Genomic DNA, 13,427 nt, shown 5'->3' on the forward strand with positions numbered 1-13,427 from the left:
TTAAGTTTTATGGAACTTTTCATAAATCATAACCGACTAAATCTTTTGAGTGCTTCAAATATCATGACGATATCTTCGCGTTTCTTTTCTTAGCCCTACCCCATAGACTTTTAATATTTAAAGAACAAAATATATTTAACAAAAACAAAGAATATTTAAAACATTGTAATATATATATTTAGTCATCAACATACAGTACTGTTTATTGTATCAAAAATCGTTAGTGTGGCTAGACAAGTACCTCTCCCCAGCCGTGGATCGAACCAACAACCATCGGGTTGACAGTCGGAAGCTCTAACCACAAGGCTTCGAAGCGACGCCCGCAAATGTCCCTCATCAAGTGCCTATTAAAAAAACACTTGCACATCGCTTCACAGTGCTCAAACTGCTAGTTTGTTTATAAACAAACGTACTGTGAGCTTCGCTTAATATATATATATATATATATATATATATATATATATATATATATATATATATATATTAATACGATAGAGTGTGTGTTCTTTTGTGTGTCACGCTTAGAATTCGCGCATAAGCCTGAAGAATCCTAGAGTGGATGAAACGCGGAATATTCAGTGTAGCTTAATCGCTATATACATTTTATAACTTACTCTCTCTCTCTCTCTCTCTCTCTCTCTCTCTATATATATATATATATATATATATATATATATATATATATATATATATATATTCAGAATGTGATAAACGACATACTTTGTACTTTGTTCCACAATAAAACAACGTCGCAGCTCACAAGAGCCATGGCAGCCAACAAACCGGAACTCCAAGACTCAAATTTCGCTCTCATTTGGGCTCATCAGCTTAGCACATCAAAACTCGATGTTTTAATCTCGACTTCGGATGTGTTCAGCTAATGAGCCCAAATGAAGGCGGAACTCGAGTCTTGGACTTCCGGTTTTCTGGCTGCCATGACTCTTGTTAGCTGCGACGTTGTTTGACTGTGTAAACAATTATATATATATATATATATATATATATATATATATATATATATGATGAATGAATGAGAAAAGTCTATATTCCAAAGTTCATGATCTTGACCATCTTACAATTTATTCCGTTAATTCCGTTGACATTTACAATTCTTGACAGTATCTGTTTCGTAGCACAAGATCAATCTCTTAATTAGTATATGAATAAGAGAATCTATTTTTGCCCTTAACTCATATATATATATATATATATATATATATATATATATATATATATATATATATATATTCCTTATACATATTTGTGAATTATTCCACGGATTTCAGCCTTTTAGATTATTTTGGACCATCCTCCAATTACGCGATTTCCTTGGATTTTACTTTTGCGAATGGAAAATTAAATAAACTTTCTTGGATTTACATTTTTAGATTTTACCGTCATTGGATACTTTACTTTCACCTGACTATCCATTCACGTGAAATCAACTGTTTCTTCACCATATTCCCCCTGCTTCACCTTTTGTTATCAAGTAAGATCTTTGACTTACTTGCAGTTTCATCAAATACTTTTGTATGCAAAATCCGATCCCGCATTTTGCTAATTCCTACCCTCTGATGAGAAGGAAAGTATTTCTTCGAAACTCCGCGAATTAAGGACTATCCAATTATTAAGTGTTTCCTTTTCAGATTAAATATGTTTTAACTCTTTTTCAAAGTGTTTCTTTAACATGTTTTATTAACTATTTGCTATATATATATATTTGCTATATACATATATATATATATATATATATATATATATATATATATATATATATATATATATATATATATATACCTGTCTGGGTTAGTGAATCTAGTGGTTTCAAGCCTTACAAAATATTATTGGAAGGAAATATTCATATAAGACAATCCCAGCCAAATAAAATTGCTCCATATACTAGATAGAGCAAATAAAATTTGAGTTTATATTTTCAAATTTCATTTAAAAAGAATTACTTTTCAAAAAAAAATGTATTGTTTGAACCAAAGAATAGAATGTTTAAAATAATTTCCTTAATCCATAGCTTTTCAATGTAAGTACATCTCCTCAGTTGAAGGACACTAGCAAAATATTAATATTGGTTCAGAATTGGTTATGGGGAGATGTGCTTACATTGAAAATCCATGAATTAAGGAAATTATTTTAAACATTGTATTCTTTTGTCCAAACAATACATTTTTTTAAAAGTAATTCTTTCTAAATGAAATTTGAATATATAAACTCTCTCTTTCTCTCTTTCTTTCTCTCTTTCTCTCACACACACACACACACACACACACACACACACACACACACACACACACACACACACACACACACATATATATATATATATATATATATATATATATATATATATATATATAAATGTAAAATAAAAATAAAGAATGCAGTTTAAATTCCCGGGGGAAAAAGGCAACTAACTTTAACCTATCGCAGACTTAGCACCTACACAATCCGACTTTTAAAAATGTTATAATTACAAAAGAGAATTCATTTATATAAAGAGAGAAGAAAAAGAAAACCTTAACGAAAATTGTTAAATAGAAATAGACTTAGCACTTGCATAAGCCGATTTCTCAAAGGTTAACTATATAAAAGATGAAAAGAGAAAACCTTAAATAAAATAAAGGAAATAGAAAACGGGGATCATCAGCTGCTTACCATGTAGCTGTTTCGGAAATTTAAAAACAGGACAGCTGTTAAATACATTACTCTCCAGTGGATAATACCACTTGACCAATAAGAAAGTGTAGAATAATACGGTTACTATTTATACATATATATATCTATATATATAAAAATGTAAATGTTGGTTCGTTCGGAATGAATTGTCTAAAAAACCACTGGACGGATGGCTTCCACGTTTTGGTATAATATGTTTACTATATCCATGTGTGTTTTTATATATTTCTTTTTAATTATAACATTATACTTAATTTTTCTATGATAAAAAGGTGGATTTCTTTTTACCGAGAGGCCATTTTTTTATTTAGGGACAATTATTTATTACCGCTTCCTGTCACGTGACCAGTGTTACAATTTAGCGGTTTTCCTGCTATATCTGGAGATTTTGGTTACAATCTAGCGGGAAATTCTAGAAAATCTGGAGGTATTTGGCACCCACACACCCGCATTAGCGCTTGAAAATATTCAATGTAAATAAAAAAAAAGTAGCATTTATTGCCTTTGGTAACAATTATTTATTGATTATTTGTTTTGTTTTCCACCTTTTTTTTCGACTAACCATTCTTAAATCTAACTATAAAATCGATTTTTCCAAGTACATTTTAGGGGGGGGGGATTCCAACCTCCGAAGTTTGGGTTTGTATTACTGTACACATAGATTCGAAAAAGTTGTCAAAAAACAAATATATAACAAATAAATGTTATCAAAAGCAAGATAAGTTACTTTTCTACCAAACTGGATATATTTTTCGTGTTTTTATTCAATGTAACATGTTTATTCAGCTCGAAAAACATACAGTGTTTACCGATGTATTGGAAAATTCAAGATGGCGTCTGATTCCCTCTTTAACACGGTAAGTTTGGGAAAAGGTGTTATAAATAAAAACCCAGATAAAATACTGTTAAAAACTCGCTCAATATATGTTACCGTTACATAGGTTGACATATATTCGGCGGGTTTTTAATAGTATTTTGTATAGTTTTTTATTTATAACACCTTTTCCAAAACTTACCGTGTTAAAGAGAGAATAGCGCAACGGTTAGAAGTTCTGATGAGCTGTGAAATGTGGATGTGACTATATATATATATATATATGTGTGTGTGTGTGTGTGTGTGTGTGTGTGTGTGTGTGTGTGTGTGTGTGTGAGCATTAAAATTCAGTGTCTGTAATTAATTTAAGAAGCTTAACAGTCCAGAATAATAATAATAAAACTTCTATCAGACACGCTCCTTTGGTAGCGCTCTCATTTAAGCTGTAATGGCTTATTTTAGTTTAAGTATAGTTTGGTGATTGTCTTCAAGACATTATCTTGGAAATAATCGCACCGATAAAATTTTAGAGATTCATGGTCCGTTGAAATCACGCATCCTACTGAAGAAACGATTACTAAAGTGTCCCCACTTCTTAACGCCCATTAGTTAATGCTTTTTTTGTTTTTGCTTCATTTTCCCATTCTTTAATATATTTTTCTTTTTATGTTTTTCGCTCGCTTTTTGCCTTTCTTTCTTGTCTTTCTTTCATTCTTTTCTTTTTCTTTTCTTTCTTTCTTTTCTGCTTACCATTCTTTCTTCTTTTCTGTCTTTCTTTCATTCTTTTCTTTTTCTTTTCTTTCTTTCTTTTCTGCTTACCATTCTTTCTTCTTTTCTTTCTTTCTTTCTTCCTCTTTTGTTTTTCACGATTCCTTTCTTTTCTTTTATTCTTTTCTACCTCACATTTTCGTTCCCTCGTTCTTTTTTTTCGCTTTTTTTTTCTTTCTTCATTTATTTTTATCGTCTTTTTTTTATATCATATTCCTCATCCTTATATTTCCCTTCTGGCTTGCGATGGGCCCGACGCAATGACAATCCTCTAATCCCTCACTCGATATATTAGTCATTCCATATCCCCTGCTCATGGGCCACGAACCCCCTTTATATTCCCCTTCTCTTCCCCTACTTCACAGATGTTTCCCTCTTTACCTTAATTAACAACATAAATCCGGACAATCAACAACCCCTGAATAATACATCCATTCAACAAGATGCTGCATGAAAAACACCATACAAAACCTTTATCGACATGCCCTCTTTATTCTCTTTAACAAGAAAGGATACCTTACTTTGAGCCAAAGAGAAACACGTTGCCAAAAAACGTGAATCCCTAAATAGAATATTGGCTAGGCCGCGAACGCGCAAACGACACGCTTTTCTATACAGAAAAAAATAAAATGCATAAACAAAAGGCATGACATCTGGGCAGAGAGTCTTCTTTCGGTTCGCTCCTCATCTTTCTTAAACAAAATATCCTAACGGATAAAGGGAGCAATCGACATGCAATGCGGTGCGTGATCGGACAGGTCACTCTAACGAAAAACAAAGTCAGGTCACTTTTCGTTTAAGGTAAACTGTGGGTAGCCAGCGTATGGTACATGCGCCAACCATGGTACTTTGTAGAGTACAAACAGTAGACCGAAACTCATAGATAATAAATTAAAACAAAATCATGTCTACTCATGCAAGCCCAAAAAATATTTGACAGATTTCTACAAAAAATAAATTAATTAATTTAATTAAATTAAAATAATAAATACACGAATTTAAGCAAGTCATGGTAAAAATTAGTAAGCACCAATTAACCTAGAACGCAAACATGGTTAAATATAACTTTCCCACAATTTCAATTGCGATATCTCGTTTATTTTAGGGCTATAAACGCATTGTACACACACACCCACACACTCACACACACACACACACACCCACACACACAACCCCCCACACACATATATATACATATATATATATATATGTATATATATATATATATATATATATATATATATATATATATATATATCAGAACAAGTAGTTGATAAACAATGTTAAAATCACTTTAAAAAAGAGTTAAAAACATATTTAATTTTAAAAATGAAGCACAAAATATTTTTAATATGTTTTATTAACTACTTGTCCTTATTACAAGCTCTATTTCCTATTTGGTTTTATCGAGCTTTTACATCTGGTTGAGATTACTTTATAAATATTAATTCTTTAATATTTATAATATACTTTAGTTTTGCCATCTTGGATTATTTTGGTAAACTTAACTATAATTCTTATTTCATTATATATATATATATATATATATATATATATATATATATATATATATATATATATATATATATATAGATTGTTGGAGAGCTATTGGCTACACATTAGCAAACGTGTTTCAATGACCCCCTAGCAGGGAAAATCACCTCATCAGGCCAAAAACCATCCCTGCTAGGGGGTCATTGAAACACGTTTGCTAACGTGTAGCCAATAGCTCTCCAACTATCAATATATTGTTCTGTTTCATGCATTGAGCACTCTTTTGGAATGACATATTGTGTTGTTGTAGTAGTTACTGAAAAGATTCTACCAACAGTATAATAATAATAATAATATATATGTGTGTGTGTGTGTGTGTGTGTGTGTGTGTGTGTGTGTGTGTGTGTGTGTGTGTGTGTGTGTGTGTGTGTGTGTGTGTGATCTCTTTTTGGCTTAAAATTTATTGGTATATGAACGATTACTGAATTATATAAACCCAGTTAAATTCGGAATATTACAAATAAGACTATATATATATATATATATATATATATATATATATATATATATATAAATGATTGCAGAAATTCCCCCCCCCGACCAAAGAATCGTAGGTTTGCAACAACAGATGCCACATACAAATTCAATAGGTTTAGGCTATTAGCCACTAGCTTATGTAACTTTCGAACACATTAGGTCGTTATAATAAAATGCTACCTTGAATCCTAGGAGCAACACCATCACAATCGCAACATTTTCAGAGGAAGGAGTTTCTTTCCCCGTAAGTATTTAGTCCTCTCATCAACATAAGTCAACACCTGATAGAAATTTCGGCAGATATTGCGATTACGTCCATCGTAACTGGCCTGTCTTCCCGATTTCCAATTCATAATTCATAACGACTCCCTTGGTATATTCCGCTAATTCTGATTGGATGAGACCTGACATTTCTCATACTCTGGAATGAAAATATTTCCTGCATAAATGAATGCTTCAAAAAGTTTACAATATGGCGTCACTCTCTACAGAAGACAATAGTGCTAAAACACAAATACAAATATATTAATCGCTCATAAACAGAAAATTAAATACTGGTAACCTTAATTACTGGAACATACGTGCACAAGTAAAAAAAAGTTATATAGTTACCGTATTATTCGTCTTTGCTTGCACATCCGGAACACTCTTAAACATGTAAACACAGCATTGATTTTGAAATGTAAAGATGCACAAAATACCTACACGCTGCTGTCTCCCCTCCCTCCCCAAAAACAGTTGTGAAAAAAAAAACCTTTTACGGGTAGCATTATTTATTTTTCGGTTTTGGAGCGATTATCGACCCTTATTTGTTTTGTTATTCTTTGCGTTTGTTTGTTTTTACATTTACTATTCCTGTCGATGATTTTTATTTACTTTTATATTTTTCACCGTGGTTTAATTTTTTACGAGGGGGCGGTATCATGCTTTCACCGGGCAACGCCGGATAACGGGTCATGCTAGTTAAATAATAATTATTCATTTTTACCTGTAGATACCAGTGTTTCATGCTTACGCAAGCATCAGTGTAGAGTAACAATTCCTGCCGGTCATGAGTTTCAAAGCTAATCACGAAGCCACCTTTTCCTCCATTTGCCGAGTGTCTACCACAGACTCATCAAACAATTGCCATGGGAATGAAGAGAATTAAGAACTATTAAACGACGAATTCAGGCGAATACGTTAAGTAATCTAGACCGTTCGTACGAAATACATAAATGAAAAAAGTCTATATTCCAAATTTCAAGATGGTGTCTATCTTACCGTTTAGTTCTTTCAGCATGCTAAAATGTTCAATTCAATTGCAACTACTCTTCCGATTTTTTCGGCTTTATATAATCATGTCCAAATTATTTTTATTTCTTTTAATCATGTTCTGATTTTCTTTTAAATCCCAAAGATATTTAAAAATAAATATTTTTAATATTTTACTCTGTTATTTTGAAGCTATGCGTTCTTGGTGCTCGGTAAAAATGGCGACAGAAAAAATAGCAGGGTAAAAGTGGCAACAGCAAAAATGGTAAAAGTGGATTATTAAGGAAAAACTGTACTTTGGTAAAAGAAAATTAGGGTCGTTGGAGAAGTGCCGGGCTCAGCTCTCTTGCCTCTAGTTTAAAATATGGCTGACCCCTCACCGCCCAATTTTAAAATGACTATTTTTCAATAGGTATTTACACTGGTGGAAGGAGTTAGGTTCTCACCCATATAGTTGAAAAAAGGAACAAGGTTCCCCTCCATGTTTAAAAATTAATATTTTGACAAGTATTTACTCACTTGGTTAAAATCGTAAACGTATTTAATTTTTACCGTTGCCATTTTTACCGTTGACATTTTTATATGAATTCATATAAAATTATCATACCACCGTCAGCAATAAGACTCTTGTTCTCGTAAGAATCCATTTTGTTCAAACCTCAGGTGCTTGTGTAAAATAATGTAATGCAATGATCTTTCGACCAAATGCGTTTCAGAGAAAAACATTATTACGTACTTACGTGTTATGTCGAAATTAGTATAAATTCCTAAAATTACCCAAAAATGATCAAGTAGAAGATGTGCTAGAGCTATTTTTCAGTAAAACTCGTACAGTCTAACGCTAGGGACAAAATGGACGATATTAAAAAAGCAATTGTAAAATGTTAAAATTTACGATAAAATCGCTAATTTGAAAACTGCTATTTTTATTTGCTATTATTTTTCTGCTGATTTTCGTAATTTTTAGAATTTATTCTAATTTTAACATGACACAAAAGTACGTAAAAATGTTTTTTTTTCTGTGAAAGTCATAAAATCACGCGTAATTGCTTTAAAAGGTAGAATTTTTGATAATTAACAGTTGTTTAGTATTGGAAGTAGAAATCGTCTGGAAGGCAAAACTGGAGGAATGTTAATGATTTGACAATTATAATTGAAGAATTTTAGGACTTAAATATGATTCACAAGTGTATTACTTGATTAAATTATTCTCTTCATTATTAACTAAACTTTTTTTTAATAATAAAAAAAACATGTATTTTTTGTATTCATTTTCTACTACAGATAACATTTCCCTACAAAAACACGAGTTTGCTTAAACTTTCTCACAAACAAGGTGTCCCAAAAGAAGCTGATGGTTAAGAAAAATTCATAACTTTCTTAATTTTTTATTTATTTATTTATTTATTTATTTTTTCAGATCATCTAGAGTAACCCTTCCAATGTCACCACCAGTCGTTACACTACCGAGGAGCGGATATTTATCGTAGAGTAGTATTTTCGGCTGAATGAGTCAATATCAGAAACTCAAAGAAAATTTCGATGAAACTTCAACACAAGAAATTCCTCTACACCCAATGCAATTAAAGCTATGGTGGCTCGATTTCATGAGCAAAGGATCTGTATGTGACCTCCTTAAATCTGGTAGACCCCGTACGGCAAAAAGTGATGAGAATCGTCAGCGATTAGCAGAGAGTGTGGCCGAGGATCCATCCACATCAGTAAGAAAGAAATCAAGTCAAATCGCGGTCTCTCGATCAATGTGGTTCCAGCAGGACGGTGCAACGGCGCATACGGCACGAAAAACATTAAATCTGCTCCAGAACATATTCGGCAACCGAATAATTTCTCGTGACTGTGAGATAAATTGGCCACCAAGCTCGCCAGATCTCATATGTGCAGATTTCTTCCTTTGGGGTTACCTCAAAGAGCGGGTATACGCAAATAAACCAGCCACAATAAATACCCTTAAAAACAATATAGAGGAGGAAATTAGAGCCATAAGCCCTGAAATATTCAGTGATGTGCTGGACAATACCCTGCAGAGAGCAAAAGAATGTGAAAATGAAAATGGTGGACATTTGAGTAACATCATTTTTCATAACTAAAATTAAACCTTGTGAAAAACATACCCTATATTAAGCTGTGTAAATAAAATTAGAATAAGTAGACTATGATGTCTTACTATATCTAAAATAATCACGCTGAGGCTCATCTACTTACATATGAAAATTGGTAAGCATAACTTAAATATTGAGGAAGTTAATCAAATTTAAAATCCAACCATTCGTCCAAATCACCGTTTCATTTTTATTTTCTTATGACTTATGTTTTTTTTTCGTTTTAACTTATCTACTTAATTATGACTTGTAATACTGACGACAATTACGATACGTTATACATACATTTAAAAACAATTTTACAATGTTTGTTGAACACCATATAGCATGCTGTGTTTTTCTTTGCGGCATATCGTCTCTTTTTTTAAATATATTTTCCAGCGTGAGAGTTTGTTTCCCTTTCTTCTTTTTTTCTTGACTATTGTATTTATATATTATATTGTAACTAAAAAAAATTATTATATAAATGTGTTGCAAATGTATCGTTTTTTGTTTTCTAATTTTTCATTTACAAAACATTGTTCCTGTTATGTTAACATTTGCTAGCTGGTGACCATAAAACCGTTCAATGTTTCATTGTTTTCCATTTTAATATCATTTTTATATACATGCACATCTGTTTAATAAGCTCATTTTCTTCCCTCGCCATAACGTAACTTATAGATAATCTATTTAAATTGTCGGTGTGGTTTTTAGCAATACCCCCAAACACTATTGTCGTCTATAAATGACCCTGCCAGACTAGGGACAATGCCACACGTTGTTCGTTGAATGTTCTAAATCAATAATTGTCTGTATGTTTGAGATGAGGTGTTTTCATTGATTGAGATTGTAGGACTGACTTCCTCGTCTTGGTTTTTATCGTCACATGTCCCAGAGCCTAGCTGGAGTCCGAACACGGTACCCCCGTAATAATAATAAAGGGTTGGGTTCGAGACTCCTAAGAAACGGTTCCCCAGTTCGATACAAAACACCTGATGAAGGCCGGAGGGCAAAACGGCCGAAACGCTGTGACGATAAATACCAAGATGAGGAAGTCAGTCCGACAATCTCAATCAACGTTCCAAATCAACTTTAGCTTAAAAAAAAAGTCCTTCAAATATTTCAGATAGCCACCCAAAGGTGTTATCCTTAAGATTAGGCACTGTTTTTTTTTTTTACTCGGAGAAGGGTGAGCACTGGAAAATCAGATCGAATATTTTTCCAATTTCTTATATGCCTGAAAAGATATTTTCGTACAAAGTTTTAGGGCGATTCGATATACGAATAAATTTATTTAGTGACAAACAAACAATTCATTTGTATTTTTGAGCGGTCTCATGGAAAAAATGTTTGTTGTAATTAAAAAAAATACATCAATACAGTTAACAGCTGAGAAATTATATATATATATATATATATATATATATATATATATATATATATATATATATATATATATATAGTAAGTTACAAAAATATGTATGAAAATTAAGCTACACGGATTATTCCGCGTTTTATTCTCGTGACGAATTCTCACGAGAATGAAACGCGGAATATTTTGTGTAGCTTAATTGCCATATATATATTTATAACTTACTGCCTAGCTCTATGCATTGAGCACTGTTGAAGTAAATACTGAAAATTTACGCATAAAATTATATTTTCATGTATTAATTTATGTGATTAAATGAAGTAGTCATATATATATATAAACAGTACTATGTATATATATATATATATATATATATATATATATATATATATATATATATATATATATATATATATATACAGTACTGTTTCGCAGCTCATCAGTCCAATTCGACAAGCTACTACCTCAAGCCAGGTTCGAAACCCGATCGCTCAAACTACAGTCGGAGCTTCTAATCGTTGCGCTATACGGAGCATATATATATATATATATATATATATATATATATATATATATATATATATATATATATATATATATATATATATATATATATATATATATATATATATATATATATATATATATATATATATATATATATATATATATATATATATATATATATATATATATATATATATATATATATATATATATATATATATAGAGAGAGAGAGAGAGAGAGAGAGAGAGAGAGAGAGTTCACAATTTAATATTAAAAGATTTACAACGAATGGGAAAGTTTGAATTATTTTCCTGGAGATGCTTTGACCTCACTTTGTCTGACCACGGTGTCCTATGAAATAGTTAATGTTTTATTGTATCTTTCTCGAGTTTCGCAAAAATTAAAAATATACATGAATATCTCACATCATCAGCCTTGGATAAAATACATCAAGGGAAAACATTTACGAGTTTGTCAGATTAAAAAAGAAATTATATCTACATTAAATAGTACGCCCCCCCCCTATGAAATTCTACTTTTTTGGAGCGATATTTGTAAACCTACTAAAAACAAAATTATTTTAGGATTTAGGATGGAGGGTTAGTAACGCATATAACTTTAGGGCAGTTACTGAATAAATAGCTCGATGTTCAAGAGTCTTTTGAAAAAGGAACTACTCCTTCTCAAAAATTATATAAAAAATAATGTATTTTAAAATGCTAAGAGTTCTTTAAAACCAAATAAAATCGATTTTTATAAGTTATGAACACGCTTCGTACATGTTCTCATCTTGAGTGTTCCTATTTACTTTCCTTTCTTAGAGGGTAAAGTTAGACATAAGGCCGTTTTTTAATGTGGGGAATATCCAGCTAAAAAAAAAACAAAAAAAAAACGAGGCACCCTGGGTCGGAACAAAAATTAAAATGGCCCCAGTCTTAAAGGATTTCTCCTTCATTAAACGAGGAGAGAATAAGTGAAGTGTAGCCTCAGGGCAGATACTACACGTTTTTAACGTTTCGGTCGATATAACCTCCAATCGAAATTCTGTGCAGATTCTCGGTCATTCTTTATTGGGACGCCACACGCCAGGCCGCAAAAAAAGTACGCCAGTTCGCCAAATTTCATTCCGACATAAAAAAAACTTTCAACAGAAAAAACCTCCAACCTATTTTTACATTTTTATCTAGCGAATAAAAATAAAATTATATATTGAAAAACACGTTTATTATTAAAAAAAAAAAATCAAACTTATGCAACGGGGATGAAGTTGCTTTTTATTTTAAAGGAAACTAACCTGTTTTGATGAAATTGTGTACTGCTGAAATATTTTTCTAAAGAATAAAAAGTGAAACAATTTATTTTTACAATAATCTTTATACATTAATCTAGCTAATAAACATAAAATTTTATATGAAAAATCACGTTTATTATTTTTTTTTAATCCAAAAACGGAGCTGGTCGATGATTTGCTTCTAAAACAAAACTTACTATTTTGATAAATCTCAGTGTGGCGGACCATTAAAATATTTTTCTAAAGAAGATAATTGAATAAAGTTTATTTTTACGAGAATTTTTAAACATTTATTTAGCGAATAAACATGAAATTTTATATGCATAAAAACACATTTATTGTTTTTTAAAAAAATAAAACTTTATGCCACACACAATTTTATCAAAACAATTTTAAAAGAATCGGGATCGGGAATCGTATCGGAATCGGAACTTTAGAACGGAATCGCTAATTGTATCGGAATCGGGAAAAATTTAGGAATCGTCCTATCACTAATACACACACATACGCAAGCGCGCACACACACACACACACACACATATATAAACACACACACACACACACACACACACACATATAAGCATCTTTTCTCTTAGTCA

The 13,427-nt window shown here is 31.4% G+C and overlaps 1 protein-coding gene across 2 annotated transcripts in view; it reads left to right on the forward strand.

Annotated features, from left to right (window-relative positions):
- LOC145296872 (uncharacterized) overlaps positions 1-13,427 on the forward strand; it is a 78,387-nt gene that overhangs the window by 32,457 nt on the left and 32,503 nt on the right. Inside the window, exon 2 of one of the 2 annotated variants that reach the window (XM_080143006.1) lies at positions 8,976-10,083. The exons of the other annotated variant lie outside the window; for it this stretch is intronic. Within the exon in view, the coding sequence (XP_079999132.1) occupies positions 9,064-9,663 (600 nt within the window). The 5' untranslated portion in view covers positions 8,976-9,063 and the 3' untranslated portion in view covers positions 9,664-10,083. Of the gene's footprint in view, positions 1-8,975; positions 10,084-13,427 lie in introns of those variants that run through there. 2 annotated transcript variants of the gene reach the window in all.

Source organism: Euprymna scolopes, chromosome 17 (genome assembly GCF_053919585.1).
Source record: "Euprymna scolopes isolate OS-2025 chromosome 17, ASM5391958v1, whole genome shotgun sequence".
Classification (NCBI taxonomy): Eukaryota; Metazoa; Mollusca; class Cephalopoda; order Sepiida; family Sepiolidae; genus Euprymna; species Euprymna scolopes.